This window comes from Zootermopsis nevadensis, unplaced genomic scaffold (genome assembly GCF_977971745.1).
Source record: "Zootermopsis nevadensis isolate Lab colony 2312 unplaced genomic scaffold, Znev_1.0 Znev_ptg000061l, whole genome shotgun sequence".
NCBI classification, from domain to species: domain Eukaryota; kingdom Metazoa; phylum Arthropoda; class Insecta; order Blattodea; family Termopsidae; genus Zootermopsis; species Zootermopsis nevadensis.
In genome coordinates, this window is record NW_028259192.1 from 14303164 (window position 1) to 14330750 (window position 27587).

The 27587-nt window shown below is 35.5% G+C and overlaps 2 protein-coding genes across 12 annotated transcripts in view; both read right to left on the reverse strand.

Annotated features, from left to right (window-relative positions):
* Uck (Uridine-cytidine kinase) overlaps positions 1 to 17468 on the reverse strand; it is a 26704-nt gene extending 9236 nt beyond the window's left edge. For 2 of the 5 annotated variants that reach the window (XR_015532617.1, XM_022078587.2), the window contains exons 1-6: positions 16920 to 17459; positions 15558 to 15717; positions 13284 to 13380; positions 12225 to 12370; positions 11212 to 11309; positions 8816 to 8864 (exon numbers count right to left, since the gene is read on the reverse strand). Coding sequence is in view for 3 of the 5 variants with exons in the window: in XM_022078587.2 (XP_021934279.1) it covers positions 8816 to 8864; positions 11212 to 11309; positions 12225 to 12370; positions 13284 to 13380; positions 15558 to 15717; positions 16920 to 17048 (679 nt within the window). In the remaining 2 variants the exon portion in view is untranslated. Of the gene's footprint in view, positions 1 to 1006; positions 1299 to 6478; positions 7518 to 8815; positions 8865 to 11211; positions 11310 to 12224; positions 12371 to 13283; positions 13381 to 15557; positions 15718 to 16919 lie in introns of those variants that run through there. The other 3 variants (XR_002545498.2, XM_022078600.2, XM_022078557.2) reach the window with 3 other exon arrangements.
* Positions 17469 to 18416: 948 nt separating this feature from the next.
* sws (patatin like phospholipase domain containing sws) overlaps positions 18417 to 27587 on the reverse strand; it is a 39944-nt gene continuing 30773 nt past the window's right edge. For 2 of the 7 annotated variants that reach the window (XM_022078455.2, XM_022078444.2), the window contains exons 22-28: positions 26987 to 27103; positions 26172 to 26288; positions 24766 to 24977; positions 23631 to 23720; positions 22364 to 22544; positions 21376 to 21458; positions 18417 to 20868 (exon numbers count right to left, since the gene is read on the reverse strand). In XM_022078455.2, coding sequence (XP_021934147.1) covers positions 20752 to 20868; positions 21376 to 21458; positions 22364 to 22544; positions 23631 to 23720; positions 24766 to 24977; positions 26172 to 26288; positions 26987 to 27103 — 917 coding nt within the window. In that variant the 3' untranslated portion in view covers positions 18417 to 20751. Of the gene's footprint in view, positions 20869 to 21375; positions 21459 to 22363; positions 22545 to 23630; positions 23721 to 24765; positions 24978 to 26171; positions 26289 to 26986; positions 27104 to 27587 lie in introns of those variants that run through there. The other 5 variants (XM_022078492.2, XM_022078471.2, XM_022078482.2 and 2 more) reach the window with 3 other exon arrangements.

Here is a 27587-nt window from a genome sequence, read left to right on the forward strand (position 1 = left end):
CTGTCTCCATCACTTCCTGCAAATGGAGGAAGCACAGTTCTCTGAAACACCAGTAATCACCTACATGACTACAGTGTCACAGCTCAGAAGACAAGCTAAATATAATGAAAAAACATTTTTTTATGTAGGATTTCACTCGTTGCCCTGATGATGGAGGCAGCAAGGATCTCTGAAACATTGGTAAACTTCTAGCAGACTACATGACGCTACAACCCAGAAGACAGCCACTGTCAAAAGAGTTTTGTTAGAGAATACTGAGAATCATGGTGGCACTAGTTCTACATTTAGAACACTCCATACTATAGCTTTTTCTATACCAGTGACCTCTAATAGGGGATAATGTATAATTAAAGGCAACTCAGATCAAAATAATACTGAAAACTATATCCCTCTGCTCCTGCAAGATGCAACAGCAGACCACAGTTATACTCAAGAGCAAAGAGGCAGCCTAAGTACAATATATTTATTGATGGATGTGATAAAACAGGTTCTGAATAAGAATAATTAGATTCCTGTGAATTAAGAAATGACAGCATCAGACCCACCTTTCCAACATACAATATTAATGCTTCTTAGACAAAGTATCGGTCCAGTAATAACCAAACCAGCATTGAATCAGACAAAATAACTAAAGACATGTGGCCCTCTACATCCCAAAATATTATGGTTTGCAACTGCATTGTTACACAACTCCTTTAGTAGACAGCTAGTCAACATGCTGTATACAACACTGGACTTATTTGCTTAAAAATGGTGTGTCAAATTTTTCAGCCACATAATGTTATACTTAATACTGTCAATATGCAACATATCACGGATAAATCACTTTTTGTTTGCAATTATGGTGAAGTACATCTTTAAATGAAGAATCTACAGACAAATTGAAACTTTCTGTAGAGTTAACAAAGCTTGTTTTTTAACTTTACACAGGCACTTCAACATATTATTAAGAATTCTACCGCTTCCTGAGAAGGAGCTATTTACAAATGGTATAAAATTAACTTACCAGACATGAAGCACATTATGTATTACTTGAGCAGAATAATTTTGTTTCTACGGGAATATTCTCAACCACATCATAATCAGATGTAATTAATCATTCCCTTACTTATCCCTTTCCCCACCAGCAGCCTGGCTGGCCGGCTGCCCATGGCACAAGTTATGACCAGATGTCTACTGCTAAGTGTGTCAGAGCTAGTGCTAGCATGATGAATTGCTCATTGCTCCTAAGCCGAACTTGTGACTCACAGCTCCATGCAAAATATCCCAGATGTGATGCACTATCAGGTCAATCGCCACTGTAACGCAAAAACCAACACAAAGTAACCCATTAGAATGGGAATCCAACAACCTCAGCCTAACGATACATCAAGTTGCCTGTATGTTTCTTGCCAATCCCACTTTCGGTTCAGTCTCATGTGGAAAGAACCAATAATACTATTTAATATCCTTAGAGAATTAGCCAAGTTCAACAAATTGAGATAAAAAACTAATTATTATTTTAAATTAAATTCATTACTAAGCTGAAATAAATCAATTCTAGTCCCCAAATATGAAATACATCTGACATCATGACATGTAAGTTTGTTGTACTGCATACTACACGTTAATCACACAAATGATTATAATGAAAATATATGCAATAATAAACAACAACAAAAAAAGTACAGGCAAGATGAATAATTTTAAATACGAACGGCATTAACAAAAAAATCCACAAACAAAATATTTTTGCCTTAAAATAACCCCCTTTCAGCATTAAGCCCATTATTCTACAAGCAACATGTTAGGAACTACAAAACTTTTTGAAATCACTAAACCCTAAACCCTAATAAAAATTTGCTGCAGATCTGCTGTTACAATCTCAATCATCAACCAACAATTTATATAAATGTAATATTTTAGATTAGATTCTAATTTAAAAAGATAATTTGATTCATCTTCCTAATAATATTTTGGGTCATAGCACAAGCAACAATACAATGTGGAAACAATATTCTTTTCTGGGCTAATAAATAGAAACACATCTATGCACACCACTTTGGAACTACTGTAAATTAAAGTGATAATTGCAATGAGGATGGAGATATTGAGTCATTTATTTTTTCTACAATTCAAGAATTATGAGCCACTGATGAGTTTTACATGTAGATTATGGAATTTATAGTCTAATTTTAAACTGATAAAAATTTGTTATTCAATACATAGAATGTAAAAGCTTGAGAAGATGAAATATAGTAAGGATTCAATCTACTTCATAGTTTAAGAGTAATAACATATGAAGACTGAGCCTGCAGATACTGGTTGGTCAATCACTACCAGAGACAAAGATACAAATTTGTAAAGATTATCAGTTACACTTCTCAGCAGTAGCAGATTGGTAACATAAGCAGGCAAAGTAAACTAAGATATATACCATGAAGGACAGAGCAACAGAAGAAGGCAAAATAATTTATGAAGAGCAAGCAAAGTATAATTTAGCATGTACATATGTACTTTGTGTTGATAAAATGTTCACTGAATTGACAATTTTGAGATAAATCACAATTTCATGGAGCTAAGTCCTTGAAAAACTGATGATCACTTAAATAGTCAAAAAATTCTCTATCATTTCTGGAACCCAAAGTTTCATTACGATGTTCACAAGAGCCGACCAATGGATTTTATCCCAAGCGAGATAAACTCAGTCCACACCCAAATACTGTAACTCCCTACATACTAATTCAAATGTTCACTGGATTTCTGCATGTTCTTTACATTACTTGGAAGTAATATTATCTATGGTATTTGAAACCTAGTGTCTTGTTCCAATGAGTGTATATATTCTAAATTTCTGTGGCCAAGAAAGTGCATTCTCCAGGCACAGTTACAACACCAAACTGACAAGCTATTTTTAAGGAGGAGGAATACTGATCATAGCTCAAATACTGGAATGATATAAAAGTCAGGTAACAAAGTTCATACATTTAGGAAACCAATTAAGAAATTCATAAAAGTATATAGTAATCTCTCTCCATTACGATTATTCCATACAAGAGAGTCATGCATACACAGGTTGTGAAACTGAGTTTCACCCAGAATTTTCTCAATGTAAACTACTTCTACAATAGACATGCTACTTGTGTCAACTCAAGTACCAAAAACTTATATTCCTGTAATCCATCTTAATGTTATCTTCCCATATTCTTCTGTCTTCCAACTGACTGCTTGCATATAGCTTTCCCCACCAAAATTTGGCTGCATTTTGTGTCTCCCTTATCCAGTTTATATGCCCAGCCCATCATATCCTTTCTCTTAATATCGTAGGTCATGTATAATTCACAAAGATTCTTATTATGCAATATTATAAATTGCAAAACCACTTCATTAGATCTAAATGTGTTACTAGGTACCATGTTTACAAACACTTGCAATATAATCCAAAATATTTCAAATTATGCACAATCTTGGACATTTAAAACACATACATTTGAAAAGCAGGCTCTGTTTCTGTTACCAGGCAAAACTATACAACTCAATCAACTGGGTCAATTTAAAATGCTAATCTGGGGGCTCAGATTAGACCCAACTGATTAGGTTGTATAGTTTTACTTGATGACAGAAGTGGAGCCACTTCTGAAATGCTGTGTGTTCTTAAAACAACAGGCAAAGGAACATGTCCAAGAATATGCATCAGTATTATGGCACACCTTCATTAAAAACTTTTAGACTAACAAACAATTTCATTTCTATATATACTGAAAGCACTTAATTTGTTGTTTTACATGAGTGAAAAACACCTTATGGGCCCATCTACATTTGCCTGCCCGTCTGTTGCATGTTTCCTATGATCAAGGCAAACTGCAAAAAATGATCTTGGATACCACTACTGTCTTCATTATTCATTTTGAGACTGATGCAAGTCCACAGGTTCTTTAAGCCACAGTTATTGACAAAGTAACCTGCTGACTTTATCGCTCATGTTGTAGCATGAACACCACCTTCAGAATTTCAGTGTCACTGCAACATACAGTTAATGTACAGTAAACATATAGCAAATCTCAGTTAACAGATATGCAGTGTCTTGACCGTAGGAAGAGTACAAGTTTACAAGTTTGTTTCTTAATACAGGTCTATAGTTACAATCTTAATGGTTATGTAAGTGTGGGTGAGATACTTCTCAGAGAAAAGGCAGGTTCATTAAAAGTGCATCAAGTCTACTGCAATTTGAAATATCTGGCATGGTTAAGACTTACCATTGCATGTATATTGATTTAACGACTATACATCTGTACTCATTAGAGTCCTTTATCATGTTGCTGGAAATCTTTAGGTATGTTCTTGGTTTCTATTACACATACTATGAACATCAGGTTCATCATGGTGATGTACTGTAATGTATACAATTTCTTCATAACAAAAGATGGATTTATTTCACTCATGTATTACAATTCATGATTTCTTCTATACTTTACTTGAAGCAAATGAAATAATAACGCTTGAAATAACTGTTATCTATTAGTTACTCTTCACATCTTTTAGTCTGTTGGCTTCTAGATCACATGTTTTCTTGTCTACTTCTTCACTCACATACAAAGAACTTGACACTTCACTTGCTGTTCTAATGACTGGGCTCCACGACCAAGCACCCAGAATTTATAGTTCAGTAATTGTTTGTTGAAGTTCTCATATATTCTAATCCACCCCAGAGAATTAAAGTTCTGGTGACATAATTCAGAATCCTGTAGAAGCTCCAAGAAGCTGGCACACACAGCATACTGACATCACTGTGGGAGGGGTGGAGGCAGTGGCAGCTGGTCACGCCTTCTCATTCCACACATTGACAACAGTATGGATGTTATATTTATTTATAGTTTATTTAACAACACTTTGTCAGTAGCTCAGACTACATAGCACTGAATGAGAGGATGATAGTGGATGAAAGGATGTGGAAGGAAGTTGAAGTGGCCTAATTTAAGATACTATACTGACACCAGTCCAGAGGGACTGAGGAAAGCCATGAAAAAGTCAGGATAGCTAGTCTCCAGGCTGAGATCTGAACCCAGGACCTCCCAAATAAAAAACAGGAGTGTTAATCACTCGACCATAACATTAAGTAGTAAGGATGTTAAATAGTACCAAGTTAATCTTCCCAAGCTTATTTTCTATAAAGTTGGATACAAAATTGATTGAATAATCATACATGTCTCTACAACTAACTAGATGACTTACAGAACCCGAAGCTTCATCACCAAGTTAACCAAAGCCCTCCACCGGTCCCTGTCCTGGGCTCTGTCTCTATGTCATTCAGTTGAACTAACTCGCTAGGCAGGTCATAAAGGTGAAGAAACAACATCTACAATGTTCCTACAACTCTGAAATGACTATAAAAAGCAAACTGCTGACAAATCTATTTACATTACAGAAATTTCTGATATACCAGTAAATGAAATGCAGAATAAATAACTTGCTTTCAATTGCATAACACTAATTACAGACTCCACTGGCTAGGTGTATGATGCTGAAATGGTAACACAGTTTAAGTTACACAACCATGAACAGATACATCATATGAGCTTCATTAATTCAGTCACTAATATTTATGAATACCACACATAAACATTACACAAACACATATAAAAATACATTGTCATTGTAAGTGACTTAGAATAACAAGTATTGCTATAAGAAATCCACATCATGTTAGAACACATGCTATAAAAATATAAATTTTGTTGTCGAGAGTTATACCATCCAATACCGTGAGCCAAAAAGAATATGTCATCTAACATCACGGTATACAAAGTCCTTTATATATATTTAAGTGTATGTTGAAACCATTTATATTTGTTTCCCTATTAATGTCACTGCTCCCAGCTTGTCAGCAGATAGACACAAAATTCCCTGGTGCGACAAAAAATAAAATAAGACTAATGAATACATCAATCTTTTATGAAACTAATTATTACTTGGCTAATTAGTTTAATTTGAAAGTATAAGTCACTGGTACATTTAAAGAATAGCTATTAAATTATTCAACTACAAAACTGGCACTAATTCTTATTAGTTATAAATACCTGTTCACTTAAATACATTATTATTATTCATTATAATTAAACTAAGATCCTTTCCAACAATGTCTCCTCTTCCAACTAAATCAGCAAATTAAAGAGAACATCAGTCAGTGTATTCATTTATCCTACATTTTGTTGTGTGTTCATTTATGGAAATCTGTGGGCCTTAAATATCAATATAATGACTGTATAAACTTTCATGACATCTACAGATTGTAAGACTTGAGGTTCTCACAGCGGTGAGTATGAAGATTTCTGTCTTCTGGGTTATTGCGCTGTGTAGTCTGGTCGATGTTAACCAATGTTTCAGAGGTCATACTGCCTCCGTCATCAGGGCGATGACGGAGGCAGTATGACCTCTGAAACGTTGGTTAACATCGACCAGACTACACAGCGCAATAACCCAGAAGACAGAAATCTTCATCTACAGATTGGTCTTTCAAGGTAACTAATTGTTTCCTTGTTTAATAATGTTGAATGACTGATTAATTAACTAACCAACTAACTCACTCACTCACTCCATGAGATGAATAATCATGGCAGCAAAGATGTCAGAGTTGGTTTTCTGGGTTGTGATGCTGTGTGAACATCTAGGTAGATAATAAAGTTTTTGAGAAACATAGTACCATCTCCAAGGCTAAAGACAGAAGCATGTGTTCCTCTGAAACAATGGTATTTACCTACAAGTCCACATGGCATCACAACCTGGAAGACCAATATAAATAACCACCAAATTCAATGGAGGACTGTTCTTGAGATGCTACCAGTCATTCAGCTGGTCCCTACCTTGTATGAATTTCTAAAATTGCTACATGTCCAACATATCTAACCCTCCTTGATTTGGTCATCATAATAATATTTGGTGTAGAGTATATTTAAGGCAATTCATCATATAATTTTCTGGTCCCTCCTGCTACTTCTTCATTCTTAGGTCCAAATATTACCCTTACCATACAATGAACACTACATAAAGAGGAGAGCAAAGGAGCAAGAACAGGGCAAAGTTCACATACCAAGGCATCTCACAGTAAAGAAATACAATTGTAAGAAGAAGCATCAGAATGGCATAAAGAAATAAACCAAGCACTAATGAAGAAATACAATTCACTACAACAATGTAAATAAAAAAGAATAAATACTACCAGCACCAAAACAAAAAAACAACAACTCAGATTTGGCATACCACTCCTTATAACTTAAATATCAGAAAAGATGCCACCACATATCAGCAGAGTTTGATTGAAGGTTCATTTACACGATTAACACCAATGAACATCTGTTTCTTTTTCCTCCCTTGCATTTGCCCTCTTTCTTCCTGATAATATTTACTATGAACAGCAATGTCTGGTCCTCCAGTGCTGTGGTTTGGTCTCATTGATAATCGATCAAAGACAGTTCCATAATTGTGTGTTGGTACTGTACTGAGTTCACAGCTGATCTCTTGGCCTTGTGTGTCTTTATGGGCTTCATGAAAGTGAAATGAAGCAGAATATATAGAGAAGATGACTCAGATGATGTGATTAAGGGGACAGGCAAATCAACTGTGAAGCCAAAGTACATCTTTGATTTGTATAATACATGTACTCACACCATGGACTACATTGATCAGTGTATTACCATGTATAGAAGTCATGATTTACAGCAGTTTTGATAATAAATGACAATTATTTTAAAAGTAAACATAAAATAAGGCTGTAATACCGGGTTTACAATTTATGTCTTTCGAGGCGCGCCCGCACTGTGCGGTCGGCTGGCGATCTGTTGACGTGGGCGGGACTAGTCTGTGTTCTTCCCATGAGTCACAGGCGAATCAGTTTCATTGCCGCTAGTAACAGGGAGCTGCGAGTGTTTCTCGTCACTGATACATGTTATTACATTAATTGTTCTTACCTTAAATCACAAAAGATGTTCAAAGTGACTTCCTTGTGCTTGCAGGCAAGCTTCACATCTCGTTAACATATTTCTAAATACTCGACGAAGCTCTTCTGGGATATTGCCGAAATGAATTGTCGTTTCCTGTTCTTCTTTTTATCCAAAACTGATCCCGTACTACAAAATTCTTTTACTAAGCTCTTTATCATGGGCCTGCTAGGAACACTTACACCGGGAAAATGTCTGCGAAATTTACGGGGGCATCTTCCGTAGGATGAATATTTGGCACATGTTTCGACTAAGAACACACGTTGCTTAATACTATACACCATATTATCAACGTCAATCCGCTACAAGAGACGCAATGAAACTGATTCGCCTGTGACTCATGGGAAGAACACGGACTAGTCCCGCCCACGTCAACAGACCGCCAGCCGACCGCGCAGTGCGGGCGTGCCTCGAAAGACATAAATTGTAAACCCGGTACTTTAACCAATACATTCACAGCAACTGAACATACCACACAATAGATTTCTTTAGCATCACGGTGCTCCCCTTGTGTGTATACAATTTTATAAGTATTTCAGAAATATGTCTTGTATGTTGGACTATACTTCTTCAATTAAGCACAAGAAATTGTAAGATTCATTATGGTCTCATAAACTGAACACAAACTTACCATTCCTGCAGACTCATCTGAAACCACATTTGCAAACTATCTGCCTTGTAAACAGTAGGTTATGGATTCCAGACATGTGCAGTGTTTCACTATCCAATATGAAAAGTGAAACTCAAAAGAAACAAGAAATTATGCTATACTATTCATACGTTCTCCACACAGATATGACACGTGTGTCCCATCAAAATACTGAAATGTAACAGTTACTCACCAGTGTTGTCTGCCCCACGAGGAATTATAACATCCGCATATTTCTTAGTCTGTGAAACAAAACACAAATCAAATCAGAATTTGCACAGATTTGGTCAAATCAATGGGGAATGTGGAAGTAATGTACATTTCACATATCACAGTTTTTCCACATGTTTTTTGCAATACTGAATGTTTTGTCTGGTTTTAGTCTATTAACGCACAAATAAGTTTCAAATAATGTTTAAACTACAAATTACTGTTATTAATAATTTGGCCAGAAAAACTCATAAAAATTTACCATTTGGCACACCTACATGTAGATGTCAGGAAAATATTAAAATGGGTTTTAAAGAAATAGAGTTTGAGGACACATATGGCTCAAGAGAGAGTCCAAAGGCAGCCTGTTGTGAACACAATAAAAGCATTCTGGTTCCATGACTAGCCAACCAACTATTGGCATCTTATGAAGAACTCTACTTCCATACTGTTAGGCACATTTCAAAATTTGAAGAAAAGTTCTGTAATCATGATAAAGATTATTGCAAAACATGATATCTAAGCCTGATGAAGTGTTAATGCCTTCTACATACAGTTCTAGAAAAATCTAAATTAACCTGAGGGATAATAAATAAGTTTTGTTTCACTATAAGCTAATCACACTGGCCACAGTGGCTGCACGGTCTGAGGCATGGGTCTCGTGTGCTTGGGCTGATCACTTGTCCAAGGAGTCCTACCAAATGTATAACAGATAAAGAAACTTCGAAAAGGAGGCACCTACGCTCCTTGAGGAGCAAAAGGGGTATTAAAAAAGCCAATCACATGAAGGTGGTAACATTGGTAGTAACCAACTGCAAGACTGCATGGTGTCACAAGGCAGAAGACCTCACTGTCAGTTACCAAAATATAATGTGCATTTTCTCATACAAAAAGCACCTAAAACATTTACTATACTTTGCAAATGCATTTACTCCAGAAAATGCTTACTTAACCCTCAGACGTGGTTTTACGTGTACACACGCGGGCATTTAAATTAAAGTTCTTGTGGTTTTACGTATACACACGCGAGCCTCAAAGCCTAATTTAAAACGCCCATAAGTATGGAATAAATAACGCCAGCGCGATGAGGTTTGTTCTCGCCTGTTGTGGAAATAAAGCTCTATGTGTATACATGTGGCAACAGGGTTACATTCCAATGACCTGCAAGGGAGAGTCTAAAAATAAACGCCTGACCTGGTAGTTTACAATGGCTTTCTCTTTGACAAGTCGACCCTTGACGGAGCTTGAAGAAATACAAGTTTTAAATGAAGTTTTAGAAGATGATAGTATAAGTGAATATAGTTCGGACGATGATAGTGTATTTGACATTGATTATACACAGTTTGTGACACCGGGAACTGTCATGTTTAGCGATAGTGATTGTGATAATGGTAGTGGTGGTCGACAGGACGACATCGTACATGCAGGTGTGGTTTCCAACAAGTTTTTGTGGGAAAATATAGACTCATTTCCTGCTAGACGAGAAGCATTTTGTAATGTATGTGGTCCCCAGTTCGACACTGCTGAACTAGATGTCGTGAGTTCATTCAAAAATATTTTCGATATAGCACTTGTGCAGCACATTGCTGATCAAACCAACAGATATGCTCAGCAAGAAATATCAAAAAGTGCCAATCCTCTCACATTTCGCTCTAGGATTAGGAAGTGGCAAGATGTTACAGTGGACGATATTTACGTTCTTTTGGCTCTATTTATGTTGATGGGCATTGTGCAAAAGCCTACACTTAGATCTTACTATTCAAAGAACCGGCTGTTGTACACTCCGTTTTTTTCTGAAACTAAACTTCTAATCGACTTGCTTCCACTGCTCACACATCTCATCTTATAAAGTAAGATTATAAAACCATCTTTTAAGAGGATTTCAGTGAAAAATTCATAATTATATCTCATATAGTTCAAAAGTTATGAAAAAAAGAGTATTTTACAGCAAAATTTAAACGGGCATTTAAAAAATACTACCGCAGGAACAGCACGACAGCAGTATATGCGGGGTATTTAAACTACCACGTCGACAGGTTAAAGGATGCAGACAATGTCTAGGAATTGTAAAGAATGTATGATTTCAAACTTGGCCTTTAACATATTTTTAGGTCTATTTTGAAATTGAACAGTATTAAGATTACATCTGTACTATTTACTTGACATGATTAATGAAATCACTGCGGCCATTACTTAGGATATCTGATTTTGATTGAGCATTGGGTGAAATTTTTTACTTGCGCTCATCAGAACAAAGTATCAAAGTATCTAGACTGTGCTTTGTGACAACCTAATGGTATTAGCCTGAAGTAACTGTTAGTGTGAGACTTCTCTGTTTGAAATAAATCATCAATTGCATATGAAAATAAAGATGCTTACTGGTGAACAGAACTCTTCAAAAGCAGGCTTCACAAAGTACATGTACTGATTTAACACTTGATCCAAGTCTCGGCCTCTTTCTTTTATATCTCTCGGAACTAGAAGCAAGACAAATATGAGGGATTATTTAACTCATGATGTATACTGCAAACTTCAAAGAAATGGAGCTTGGAAATCAACCTAACATAATTCATATTGGCAGAAGGTAGAGGTCGGAGACAAATATTAACTGTCAACATAATTTTAACAGCAAGCAACAGCAATTCTTGTGATACACAAATAACAACCACCCGATGGCACTCAAGTTTTCCCCAACATGCACAGACTGTCATAAAAGTTATAACTAACTAACTAACTAACTAGATGGCTTACCGAACCCGAAGGTTCATCACCGAATTAACCAAAGCCCTCCACCGGACTCTGTCCTGGGCCAACAAAATCCAGTCTCCTTCAACTCCTATCTCCCATAGATCCTGCCTGATATTATCCTCCCATCTACATCTAGGTCTCCCCAGCGGTCTCTTCCGTACAGGTTTCCCAACCAGTACCTGGTGCACACCTCTTGTCCCATCCATGCACGCTACATGCCCAGCCCATCTCTCATAAAAGTTATAGACTTCATAAATCATTTGACTACATCATTATATTGTTATTACTTATTAGACATATATTAACATTAAAATATGAGATGAGGAAATTGTATGTGTGTAATGATGTTTGTTAAAATAAATTTCAATAGTGCAAAGGATGTTCAAATTGTATCTTCACTTTGTACTGTGAATGAATGCAACTCACACATTAAGACTAGTTTTCAACACAGTGAACCTTAATGTTCTTAATCATCCAGTAGTAATACTTTCTTACAGATACTTCTATCTTGATTAACTAAAGGCTATAACACTATAAAACTTCAAACCTATATAAAATTAAAAATTCATGTATGTACTGTACATTAATATTTACATGTTTTTATACTGTATTAAATGAATATAAATTATAAGTTCTCTTCTTACCTCTACGTGCTAATCTTGTATCAGAATCAGTATCGACAAAGAGCTTCATATGAAATAATTCCCGAATCTCAGGAAAATAAAATACCAAAATCCCTTCAAATAAAACAACATCTGCTGGGTATATTGTTGTGAACTGATTATCACACCTGAAAATAAATTAAGAAATAGTATAATAACTATTTTTACCATCTTTCACAGTCACCCTTGAACCCAAGATCATATATACCATTTTAATTCTTGCAGTTCTACATCCAAAAACATTTTAGGATTACAAGGAAACAGATGCTACATCAGTTCCACTCGTCTGTGCTGAGGATATAAAACACTTTGTGAGATTTAAGATTTTCACAGCAATGAAATAAAAATTGTGGTTCATCCAAAAAATGGCAACCACCAAGACTACATATCATAATATAAAGCATTCTTGGAAGTAAAATGTTTTTTAGTGCAAGTAGTTTCCTTTCTGCAATTTAGTAATATTGATTGCATGTTATTGTGATGAACTTAGTATGAAGTTTTAACAAACTGCAGTGAAATTGGGTAGTGATGATGCCAAAGTTTTAAGAGTGTGAAAATTCTTCAGGGTTGAAGTGAGAAAGGTTCAGATGTTGACAATTTATACAGGAAGCACAGAAAATCTGGCCAGAGTACAAGAGTGGGATGAGAAATGGAGTCAAGTCCAGGCAAAGAGGAGTGAGGTAAAGGAAAAGTATCCACATCAGGATTTTCCTGTTCCTTGTCCCCACTGATCCAGACTGGGCTCCATCTACCCTGTCCCCAAATCCCATGGCTGTTTTTGGCCAAACTTCCCATGGGCCCAATCCTCCACCTAACCTTACACAAACCATCATCATCGTAACTATTCTCACTTTAACCCTGAAGATAGAGGTAGCATGATCTGATAGTTAGAAATGAAAATGCATAATGGAGCAGCATAAAAGATTTGTTGGCTTGTTTATCACAATTCTCCTTCCATCAAAATGATCATACTGAGTCTGTATCACTGCCCTCTCTTTGCATTTACAACACAGCAAATTAAGCAGCAGTTAGAACACATACCTTGAATTTGTTCTGTAGTCATACACAGGTATTTCACACTTCTTTCCAGCAAGTATGTCTTGTACAGTGTGTAGAATCAGATCATTATTGAAAGCATCTGGAAATCACACGAAAATGTAAATTGGCTCAAACAAGACAGTCAATTATTTTTATGGGACAGCTGATAAATAACAGTTCCAGTCCTCTGTATGAGTACCAGTTTCTTTTTTGTCATTATTTATACAGAATATCTTAACCCTTATCCCATTCCATTTAAAACTACAGTATGTAGTGTTATTAGCCCAGTTTTCTCCCATGTAATGAAATTTTTAATGAGATTTTACTGTGGCAGAAGCATTTACTATTTACATATAAACAACAGCAAAAACAGTATAATCTGTGTCATAACTTCTTAAATAATGTAAGGCATGTATGAGGCTGGAAATGGAAGTAATTTAGAATTTCATGATCAGTTTATTATGTGCAAAAGCTACCCTTCTTGCAAAACAGGTAACATCTTTCCCACAGAAAATAGTGTTCACAATGTGTGTAAAAAGACAATGGTATAGGGAATTAATTATGCAAGGACATAGTGTGTTTATAAAGTACAGCACAAAGTACAGATACAAGACAACCTCCTGTGTGAGATGCTGGGAATGGGGAACACTTCTCTGTGAAAAAATCACAAAATAGATGCAGACTAGCATGATTTAAGCAATGTACATTGAACATAAAATTTGGTACACAGTATGTAGGAATGTCATGGACAACAAAAATGAGTGCTAGAGAATTAGTGAAATATAGATTATTACATGGTGCTAACATTTTATAAACGACTTGGAAGAAACAGGGGAAAAAAGAGATAGAAAAAATTGGTTATCCAATTTGCTCTCCTCTTGTCTGCACCCATTCATTCAGTCTACTGATCTAGCAGCTTTGATCCCTGAGGATATCTTTGAGAATAATAAACAATAAAATGTCTGAAGAAGGTAAATACACTGAGTACAATGTAAATATTATGATGGGTGAAGAATCCCACCACAGGTATTACTCTGCATTACTCTGCATGCGGGTGCATTGTCCTACAGCAGGGTACATGACTCCAACAGGCACCTCTGTGGCCTTTAATAAACTCTTTTGCAATTTGCCATGGTACACCTGGTGGTAAGGCATAAATTTTCACAAATTATATTCCTCATGAAATCTACACTGTAGCAAGTATGAACAATGAATGACGGTTCCTGCTACGTATGGATAATCTTCAACCAACACATGATAATTTTGGCATTGAAAAAACCTATTCATGAGGCAGGGTTCAGAAGGTTTGCACAAAGGTTTCATGGGTTTCTTTCCCAGTTCCACCAAACTTTACATGCTATTCAGGTACAAGACTCTCAAGTGTGACAGAAAATTCTGTCAGTCACCCAAACTAACTGATGCCTTGTATCATTAGTATGAAATGTTAACAACAGTATAACTTGAAATTGGTTATCATGTGTTTTTTTTTATTATTATTAGTGTTCTGTCTGACAACAGGTCCATATGAACAGGATCCTTCCATCTTTTTCTTGGACTGGGACCTGTTCATATACGTTCTTGGCAGATGATCCAGAAGTAGTTTGCCATTGCCTTCTTCTGTGTGTGAATGGAGTAATTGTTGGGATGCCACGGAGGAAAACTCCGTGTTGCCTAGACCACGGAATTGCCCAACACAAGTTATAAATTCGGGCACCGCCGGGAATCGAACCCGGGACCCCAGGATTACAAGCCCAGCGTTCTAACCGCTAGACCACCGTGGCGGTACTATCATGTGTACATGGAATTATTTACATTTCCATAAAGCACTAACATCAATTTTTCAACAGAATTACTGAAGACATGTCCTTTCCTAGACTGCAGTTAGAATAATTTACATGACTTTTTAAAAAGATCTTTTCAAGCATGTCTACATGTCTTCAATTAATCTGCTACAAAATATAAAAATACTTATGTTAAGTTTAATGCAGAATTCAATATCAGATATTTATGACACACGCTCCGGTGAATTAAACAATCATATGAAGATTTCTGTCCTCTGGGTTATTGCGCTGTGTAGTCTGGTCGATGTTAACATCGACCAGACTACACAGCGCAATAACCCAGAAGACAGAAATCTTCATACTCACCGCTGTGAGAACCTCAAGTCTTACAAACAATCATATATTCTTATCAATAATATGGAGGATGTAAATTACCTATCATTAAGAATAAAAGTTAAATCACAAGTTTCTAATATATTTACTGATGCACACTCACCTGGATGATCAAAATTAAACAGTCCTTTTTCTGCCTTGGCCTTTTCTGCAGGAGTCAGCTCTCTATAAAAGCTATCCTGGCTGATGCATACAACCTGCCTTTCTGTATGGTCCATGTCCACTTGTCCCAATTTTTCCATGATACGTTTACAAACTGTAGACTGAAAAATATAAGAATAATTTTCTCTTAAAAACATACTGTAGACACACTAAGGCAATGATAATGATTCAAAAGCATGATCATAACATACAGTTGTAAAAGTTTGATGTTGGATTCTGATGATACTATAGATTTAAAAAAGACAACAAAGGATTAATTTTAATACTGTGATTGATATATGGCTAGTTTATTTTGTTGTGCATTCTGTGCAATAAATTAACATAAGCAGTGAAAGTACTATGAATTTCATCATGTTTCATCTCTGAAAATACTGAACAAAATTAAGTATAATACAAAACTGGGACTCTACAGTGAACACTGGCAGGTGAATTTAATGATGGATTGTATATATGTATAATCCATAATTCACTTAAGTTCAAATTATATCTAAGTGTATAAAAGAAAGTTCACTATGATAAAAGAACACAAAGATTTACAATGTTTAATGGGAACACTTTTTGGTGTGATACATTTCTGACAATATACAATCGTGTGTTTTTAGGAAGATATTTGGACCTAGGAAGTATGAAATAGGTGGGAAATTTGAATACTGCTTAATGAGGAGCTGCGTGAATTGTACAATCACCTAGCACAGTGAGGATAGTGAAATCTAGGAGGCTCTGATGGGCTGGACATGTAACACACATGGGAGAGGCAAGGGGTGCATGCAGAATTTTGGTAGGCTATCCTTCTGGAAAATAACCACAGGGCAGACCAAGGAGATGGGAAGATAACACCAAGATGGATCTTTGGGAGGTGGGCTGTGAGGATGGTAAATGGATGGAGTTGGTTCAGGACTGTGGCCAGTGGCAGGCTTTGATCTTGTCAGTGTTGGACCTGCGGGTTCTGCTAGTTTTTGTATATGTAATTACATGCTGTCTAGTAACTTTATGTTAATACTTAAAGATCATATTCTTGAGATCATTCCCAGTTAGAAATGTCATAAGAACATAGATCCAATTCTCACGGCCTTTAAAAAAAAGGGTAGGGCTGTGCCCCGGCACTAAAAATGAAGACCATGGTGCCACAACTGACAGGCCCTGGGAGGCAGTATGTTTCTCCGAATCGTTGGTATCTATCTACAGTACCTACAAGACCACAAGACGTTGTAACCTAAACGACCAACATTGACATATGTATTAACATACGTGCATGTATGTATGTTTATGCAACAGTTTTAACAAACATTCAAACATAACTTACTTTTCCACTGGCTGTACCACCAGCAACTCCTATTAGAAATGGGGTTTTGCCTTCTACGTCATTGATTTTACTGCCAAAACGAATGCCCATATCATTAGCTTTATGACTTTCGGATACATTTTCCGCCATTTTTATACACTCACTAGTCTCTTGATGCCGTCGTTACAGTTGCTATTAACGGTTTTAGAAAAACGTACATAACCCAGTTTAACTACACTTATATTTCGTCTCCACACAAACTCGTGCATTCATTCATACCACGCTTCAATATGTTAACACGTCAAGGAAGTCGATAAAGTACAGTTATCCACAGATGGCCGTACACTTATCATAGATTACCGCAGTTAGATGATCCGATTTTTCGGTGAAGTTGAAGTATTTCAGAACATAAGTAAAAATCTAGTTATATTCGCTAAGAAGTTAAATACAGTTTCATCTCCAAAGGTCAGTGCTACCCACAGATCCTGTGTAACTTCGGTGCAACTACGACAGTCACTGTCATCACAACATGATTACTAATAAACTGATTGTGCCGGTAAGCGTCGTCACATATATGGAGATGTTGCTGGTTTTCGTGTTCTGCGTACCATATCAAAAACATAAGCCGTGTTTCAGGGACTCACCATTTATGCTGTGATGGGGACTGTAACGTCAAACTACAAATCTTGTGTCAGAAAATTCACAAATAGTATCTTGTTCTGCTTTATAAGTTAGTCTATATCGTTCGTATCACCTGACTGAATTACAGTACCAGTTATCTGAGGTCAATCAAAACTTCTTTTCCCAAGTGTGCCCTTCCAAGATTCTTAATGTGTTCACAGATTCAATACACTCCTTTATTCTCATTTCAGTAAACTTCTCACATATTTTCATGTCTTATGTTTTGACCCAATGTTGTGATTGATTGATCAGTGCTCTTGCATCTTATTTATGGGGTCCTAAGTATGTTCCTCTCTCCAGAGACTTCCTGACAGGTCATTCATGATTTTCCGCATGCAACTATGGGATAATACCTAAAATGGGCCATGGTTCTTGCTTTCCAGACCCTACCAAATTCATTCAGTGTCATCCAACCATTGAATGCTATACAGAATGAATGCTCAATGCCTTCAGATATGTTTATATTTTGTAGTTCCACGCAACTGTTACATGTTCTTACTAGAAAAACACCAGTCTCTATTTCATGCTACTGGAGCCATTTGTTCCTTTCTTTCTTTTTTTCCCCTTCACCTTCTTATTCCATACCTTCATATCTGAACATAACTACTTTATTACAATGCTTTTACAAAACTATAAAATCAAACCAGTAACTTGCTCTTCATGAGTTAATGCACAACTCATTACAATAGCTCTATATTTCCACATGAAGAGCATGAAAGGATAACAAAGACTGCATAACATGAAAAATTTAAAGGCACTGAACATTCACTCTACATAACTTCCACAGTTGCAGGAACCACTGTTAAATAAATTAAGACACCACAGCAATAAGCCTCATTGGGTGGTAACCATTATCTTTATTTTTATGACTTAACTGTATATCTCTATATCCACGATACACTGTCTTTGGCACAGCATTTCTGTTCATTTATTATCAAATTATTAAACACATTTTTTACCATATACCTGAATTACAACTTGAAAGGACGACATAATATTCACCCAGACAGAAATGTACCACTTTTTTGTATCATATTGTGCCACAGGTAAAATTAAAACAGTTGCTGCACAGGTACAAAAAAATATTTGAAATATGGAATTTTATTCATAACATATGCTACTAATTGCCATAAATTTGCATAATTCAAAGATACAGTTCATTTGTTCAGATTTATACATGATTGGAGTTTATATATACACACACACATAATGTACATAAAAATAATGATACCATACAAAAAAAAAAAGTTTAGGAGATCATGTCATTTCTGTTACATTCAGTTACTCTCATTTCTCAAATTTCTTGGCATTCCGAGCTTCAGAGACAATTATACAAAATGCACAATGTCCATAATTAATATACATGTTGCAATAGAGATGAGAAAACTACATGTCAATGTACATGAGGATAATCCAACAGTGTCGCTCATTAGAATACTATAGCTAAACTCAAACACACTGTTGTACCTCTATTATTTTATATTAACCCTGAGACACTGATAAAATATGAAAAATATACATTCCTCTTAGACATACATGTACAAAGAAACTAATGCAAAGCAAACTCTTCAAATAAAAATTATGAGGGTACTACACCATTTGCTATATTCATAGTTTTGGTGAAGTCTGTAAATGTCATTCATGCAATTTACTATTCATTTTGTAATCTATAAATTCTGAGCTCTCAATTTTAATATGGCAACAAATGTTACAGCAGTTTCCAGTTTTAATTTAATTTACTGATTGTTCATTGAGATGTAACTGTACTTTCATTTCAGATATATTTTCTACATATTGCACAATTTAATGTTAAACCAGTAAAAAGATGTATAATTAAAAGATATATAATATAAACCAGTTTCATTGCGTAAACTTAGAGTTCTCATTTACACTGCTGATAGTAACCAAAATGTGAACTGATATTAAATTACAATATACTTCCCATAATTAAATGTACATAATTTCTCTTCATACAAATGCAGCTCTCAGTCATGTATCATCTTACTGACTAGAAATAAGCAGCATATCACACATAGGGGTTTCTGTGTACAACCCTCAGTAATAATACCAACAAAGCTTTGCTATAGATTTCATGCTTTCATGGCAGTTCAGTGTTAATGAGGACCCTGTTTCTGTGTGATGAAGCACATAGACTTTGTCTTGAAGGTGGAGACAGTAAATATGTCCCATAAACTGGATCCACATTAACCTAAGGTTTCTCAGTGGACAATGTATTCCTTAAATTTGAAGATTCATAATTTTTTTATTATGTGCTGGTCTTTTACAGTTTTGCTGATAATTTCAAATAATCAAAATAATGTCTTTTTCAAAATAACTTAAATTAAATATATTTCAGTGCTATGGTCCAAACCTCACACTCTAGCTGTGACCTAAGGTCCCAGCCAGTGTTTTCTTCATCAGGTGTGTAGCACTGCTGTTTGAGATAACACTGTCTTCCTCATTGCATGTCATTCTTTATGCAAATTTGTCAGCCTGAGAAAGAAAAAAGAGCTCCTTCTGAATATAATGCGGATGACCATGCCTTTTAAATGGCCATTTCATTAAACACAAATGATAACAATCACAGAAGGAATTTTTAAGTGATTGGAATTATATTAATTTATATTTTTGAGCAAAACATGGCAAGAAGAAATGTGGTACTGGTTTATTTCCAGCACCTGGTACAGTAAAAATATTATTAAAACTCACTTTGATTTCTCAACTACTGAATGTTGTACAATACTTTGATTAGAACTAACATATCAATATCATCATAATCAACTGTTGAAGTGAGGAATTCAGCAGCTTTCTAGAATAGTCTTTTCATAGCATTAAGCGATTAAAATAATCAGCTTAATGATCAAAATGTTGCACCATGCAGTATTGGTAGCATACCAGAATGGATGTGCATTCTCTTTCTCAACTGTCTTCATCACCATTTTGTACTTTCACATAAAGACAATCTAATTATTCTATGCTTGCAAATTCTGCTTTGAGACAGCACTACAGTGCTCTAAATTAACTGTTTTATAAGAAAAGTGCTTAAACCTAAGAAAAAATATTATCCCAGAATATGTACAAACTGACATCTATTTCAGCTCTGTTATTAATTACAAAGGCATGTGTATTTTGTGTAAACATGGATTATCATGATGAATGCAATTCATATCCACTAACTAATGTTGTTTCTGCTATGTTTTGTGGTGTATACACTCTCTGACTCCAGCTCATTTTCTGACAGAGACAGGGATCCCCCTACTCGTCTTCTGTGCACTGAAGTTTTTTCATTCTGAAATATAAGAATCACACATCTACTTTTAATATAAATATCATAACTACTTTGTAAGAACAGAAACTTAGTCACTTCTCTTCATAATAAAGGTAACACAGAAATGAAAGCTTTTCCATATGCAGGTGACCTCTTCCATATTTTATACATTGAAAAGAATACTAATATTTGGAATATTATTAAATATAACAAAAATAGAAGTCTACATGTCACAATGGTAGTGATTTGGCTTTTGGAGTAAGTCAAGTCCCACTCATGACTTTTATGAATGAAAAATACCTGTTTAACAAACAGTTTTGAAGGTACCCTGTACAAAAATATTTTTTACACTGCAGAATAATGGGAGAGAAATTAAGAAAAAGTATGATTATAAAATTAGAAGGTAATACCTAGACATAGACAGAAGGAAGGAATTTAGGTGTGAGACTGTTGACTGGATTCATCTGGTTCGGAACAGGGTCCAATACGGAACTCCTAAAAAAAGTGCAATAAAAATGATAAACTCACATCGGACACTCCCACTGCTGGCTCTGAAACATACCCCACTTCTTGAGCATCTTCTTCATCAGCTTCATACTCCTCCTCTGAATCTGGGGGTAAAAAACATTGATCCAATATATGCTGCTGGAACTAAATTTTTAATCCTTCCTTCCTACTGTATATACTATATAACTATTTGTTTTATAATGATGCCATATAACAATTTTATAAACAAAACTGTATAAGTAGTACAAATATGATTACAGCAAATGATGAAGATCACAAGACTAGGTGTTTACATGTTCCTAGGTAAGAGGCCATCACATAAATTGAGACTAAAAGTAAACTTGATCTCAGTGGGCAATAATAAGAATTGCTACTATCAAATGCTCCTGACTGATCTACATAAAACCACAAGCATTACCAACAGACTAACAAATGTTTATTATGTAAGATTTGAGGTTTTCACAGCGGTGAGTATGAAGATTTCTGTCTTCTGGGTTATTGCGCCGTGTAGTCTGGTCGATGCTAACCAATGTTTCAGAGGTCATACTGCCTCCGTCATCAGGGCGATGATGACAGAGGCAGTATGACCTCTGAAATGTTGGTTAGCATAGACCAGACCACACGGCGCAACAACCCAGAAGACAGAAATCTTCAAATGTTTATTACATGACAAAACTATATTCTCCTGTAGAATGAACATTGTATTAATTATATCTTCAACTAAATAACTCATGGACTAGAGTCATCTTTGAGAAGCTAACAGCCACTCAGGTAGTCACAAATTTCTGTCCTTTATGGAACCTGGAAATTCATTCCCATGTTTACATAAGCCCACCACTGGTCCAAATCCTGAGCCAGTCAATCAAGTCCACAACCTGACATCCTGTTTCCCAAAATCCATTTTAATATTATCTTCATCTTATATATTTTGGTTCTGAGATTGGATGAATAATTTATTTCAAAATCAATGCAATTAATAAAAGAGTACTTCTAATTCCCAAGTACTCACCTGACTCATCCATGTACTGATTGCGAGCCACCTTGCATACCATCTGTGCTAGATCAGTGAAAGTATAGCAAGATGACTCATGTGGGTGATATGACTTTCCTTGTTCTGGTTTGAAAATGGGCAGCAGGCCAGCCTTGAGCAGTCCTGCAAAGTATGTCTTCCCATGGTTATACCCAACCTCCTGTGGAACAAAAGTTTTCATTTGTTCAAAAATAGTCTACTGTAACAGATACCATGGCCTTGTACTTTTATTTTACACTTCCAGGTACACGGTGTCATATTCTTGTTAGGTTTCCTTTTTAACCACATGTAGGAAGTTTCCACATCACTCTCACTCTCCCACACATTTCATGCGAAGTGTGAACAAGATGTATGGTGCTGTGGTTCTTGTGGAGTGTGCATCTATCCAATAGCAAGTACCATATCCCTATTTTAACGCCCTTAGAGAATTTTTAAATGATGGCACAAAACACCACCAAGATTTCCCAGTAGAAATTAGGAAGTCACATCCATTTGATACTTATAATTAACCAGTTAAAATCACACACTGTGTACACATTTTACATTAGTCACCTTTCTTCCTCTTTTGTGGGATTCCCATATTATAAAACCCTCATTTTATTCTCTGTTGGGCCCCCATCCCATTGATTTATAGTGTCTCCTCTTTATTGTGTGAGAAGGGAGTCACAGACTGCTATACCTATAAAAGCTGTTTCTGCCCTCTGCTAGCTGAATGTACGATTACATATCAGTATTAATTCATGATAATTGTGGCTGAGAATAAAAACAGAGGCTGAAACTAAACCAGTGCTGTGTAAGAAGATAGGTGTAATTTTATCTGAGAGGTATGGATGATGGGATATGAGAGTCCCAGTCACTGAACTTTACATAAACTTGAATAATGAACACAAAAGTTAAAATTTGAGATTAAGAGCTACATAAGGTAGTTATTACAGTTTACCTTACCCATACAACAAGGACCAATGAAATAAATAAACAAAAGCAGCTTCAAAAAGTTCTTAACCCATTACTGATAAATTTAAAATTAAATTATATACTGGTAACTGCATGCTGTGACAGCTGATAAGCAAATTATATTATGGAGATGTTTTTGTGTGTGTTAGATTGATTACAAAATATGCACACAATAAGGAAGTTCATTTAGACTACAAACCTGCTTGGTAGTTGGTACAATAATGGCATGTGCAGGGTAAGATTCCCCTGTACAATGGGTGCTTCATAATAAGTTGTAAAAATGGACACATACCTTGATTTCATCAAAACTGCCAAACTGCAATGTCTTATATTTGTCAATTGGTGGTCTGATATATTCACAGTAATCACTATTCTTTACTTCCTGTGGAAGAAACAAAGCAGAAATTCACAACTCTCGATTACTTCATATCATCATCTCACCAGACAGAAGACAGTATGTTTTTTCTGAACAATGAATACATGAAATGCTAGATGTCTTTAGCAATTTTAACTTGCTCACATAAGAAATAAAATTTAATTCAATATTATCAATTTTACACACATTTTAATAAATATTATGTAATTTATATTGAGAATGGACACAGGTCCAATAAGAGATATAAATGATATCATGACATCTGATGATAGCAAAACAAAGAAAATCACATGCAGTATTATAACATTTTATAATGCTCATTTAATTCTTAGGTTAATGAACACTTTTTCAATTGCATGGATTATACATCTTCAAATGGGAAGATGATTATAAATGATAAACTGGGAATATGTGGACAGTAGTGATCTTACCCATTTGTCTGAAGGGACTGATGAGAACTACAAGAAAAATCACTCAATAATTTTGTTGAGGAAATTAATTTGGGATTTAATCCCCTGTACTCTTCGGCTGCTGGACAAGCATTAACTCCAGGTTTAGGAGTGTGCTACTGCAATGTACAATGAGCTGGATTATGAGTATATTGTGCTGTATAACTAATAAAGGTTACTGGTGTTTATATGGGTTACATACTTCACTCTAAATTGCATGCATCAGTCCTGCCAGCTGTAATGGTAATGGCATCAGAAAAGCTTTGTTCAGAAGACTGTAAATACTGTACAAACTGATGAATCCACAATCCTTAATAAAATATATGCATTAATCTTGTATGTAAGACTTTTTATTACATAACGTGGAATGACCATGGCACTAAACTAATTTGTTGTTGATTTCACTTGTATTCTGAGTTGTGATAATGTGCAGTCTTGTAAATGGATACCAATGAACTTCCAAAATGTCGGTAAGCAATTGCAAGACAACATAACAACACAACCCTTACGACTACAATCAGCATCTTCACCACTGTGTGAACCTCACATCCAAGATGAACAAAAGTGAGCTAAAGATTAAATATAATTCCCCATTTATTCACCTCTAACTGACGGACACAGGATACATATGCAAGTCGAGACTGAATATCAGGCAGGTTAGGTACTTTTACAGGTGATGCAAATGGATTCCAGCGTTTCCAAAGCAACCACCAGCCTGACAGACAGTCACCATAGTTGGTAAGGTCCGTGTCATCCTGGGAACCAACATCAATTGCAAGGATGTGCTTTGCTCCATGGCTTCGCATCACATCCGCTGTTGGAAATATTACAATTTTATTAATGTGTGAAGTTACAAAAAGTAATAATAGTTTTCTACAAATTGCAATCAAGGCTGGGAGGAAGATATGCCATTTGCAAACATTAATTTTGGTCTGAAAATCTTTTTCATACTAGTAATGAATTTATATCCAGCTTAAAATATTTCCTGTCTAAGAGACATCTATTTAGTGGCATGTAACAAGATTTAATTCTTAATTTTTATGCTACTTTCCCACTATTGTAACAGGTCATTTGTTTTCTTTATCCTCAAACATGTAATTATTTTTGCTACTGTCTTGAATTAGCAAGAGAACTGAAACTTGCTGCCTTGCAAAGCATATCATCACACTGGAATTTATAGATTATATTAAGCCATACCACCAGTTACTGATCAATTAATCACACTCACAACAAGACACACACAGGCACAAAGGGATTAGACTCCCTACAAAGAATCATTTTCATTTCATAAAACAGGCCTTTTTATTCAGTTATAAAGGATTTTGACGATGGTAGTTTACACTTAAAAACTATTTGTTGTCTGGACTTTTTCCATCGTCTGTTTTTAAAATTCACGACGTTTCGGAGGCTGGTTCTGTCGCCGTCTTCAGGTGAGAGGTACCTACTCTGTAGGGTCCCTTAGAAAGAGCTAGTCTCTGTCACTTAGGCCTTTTTATATAATAAACAATTTAATGTTTTAAATAGATTTGCTATGAGCTTATATGGACACCAGATGCAGTATTGTATAGTTTCTTGAACATGTTATATGAAATATGCAATCTTCAGGCTTTGTATTGTATGCCATTAAATCAAAGATCACAGATTTTCACTTACCTAGACTAGTGACCAATGGCCTTGGAGCTAGGGCCAAGGTCATTCATCATAAACACATGCAGGTTTCCACATAAAGAGTTCACTGTTGTCGGATTGTAACGTAAGTTGAAATATTAATAAAACTTACCCATTTTGTCTTTAACGAGAAACCATCCAGCCATTATTAAGTTGTTACATGTAGACAGACATACAGGATGAAGCTACTAGGTGAATTTTCACAACTTTTATTTGAAAATGTGCTTAAAGAAATACTATAGACTTACTTATGGTGATAATGAATAAAAATACAGTAGGAAACAGCTGTTTAATCATAAAAAGAGTCATACATTTCTTTTATGTCACACAGTGCATTTACCTGGCACGTTGTTGACATAGCAACCATCTACGAGTAAATGTCCATCTCTAGGATCACAGAAGGGTGGAAATATCCCTGCTATCGTCATACTGGAGCGCACATAACACCACAATGAACCTGCAGAGATACTTTTAAATCGAAGCAACAAAAGGAGGGATCAGAATTAAACGTGGGAAGGAATGGGTCCTGTCTGGGATTTCTTGTCCAGTAATCAAGATTTATTAGAGAAAAACTAAAGAAACATGCAAGTACATAATCCCACAACTAAATAACACATCCTCTTACATACACAAACCAAACCATATAGATTACAGTTACTTTTTCACCAGAAAAAGTCATATGCAAGGTGAAGAAGTGGTTAAAGTACAACACCAAAAGAGAAAGAGGCAATGTTCTTATTGTTAATTTTCAGAGATTAATTGCCAGGAGACATAATATTTAAAATTGTGAACCTATGGTTTATTAAGATATATGGATAATTTTTTTTAAAATTGAACACCACTCAAAAAAGGCATGCAAAATACATGACAGAGTCACAAATTGAAGATAGTAAGAAGAAGAAAGCAAACATGAACTATTTAATAAACAGAATGTATCAGTATGTAACAAACCAAGAAATCTGATACACTGAAATGATACACAGAGAACATAATAAATGAGGTTAAAAACACAGGGTAGAAGTGGTTGGGAATGACTTCAAACAATATACGTCATTCTTTCATACAATATCAGTATCATTTATGCACCAAGTGACAACTCAACCAAACCAGTCTAAGCACACAGTACAATAATATAATAGCTTGTGATTGGTTTACCTGGTAGATTGTTGACATATCCACCATCCAACAAAAGATGTCCATCAGTTGGATCACACAATGGTGGCATGTAGCCTGACAGTGACATTGATGCTCGTATATACCGCCACAATGAGCCTGTAAGAGATTTGGAAATTACGAGACCTGACGACTACCAAATACAATAGTGCAGTAGATATCACTACTATCAAACCATGGTTCCAAAGTTCTTATACAAGATAAAATATATGTAAATCTACACCCACCACATCACATAATGTCTAAAAATTATTCAGATCTTGTGATGAAAATGAACATTTTTATTTGAACTTTCATATCTGTAGCAATTTGTCAACATTTGCAAAAGATCACAATCCAAAGAAATGGTATGGAAACAGCATGGGAAAAGATGAAAATATAGAACTTTTATGAATCTGTCTTCTTTAATACTAAATATGGTGAAAATTCAATCTTTGCAAGACATGTGTATAACGATTGCCTACAGGAGTGAATGTGTGTCCATGTCTCAACTTAAGAACCATAGCACAGATTTACACAAAACTTGATATGAACATTATGCCAATGGACGCCAGCCAAGCCTCATACTTCTTAATTTTGTACA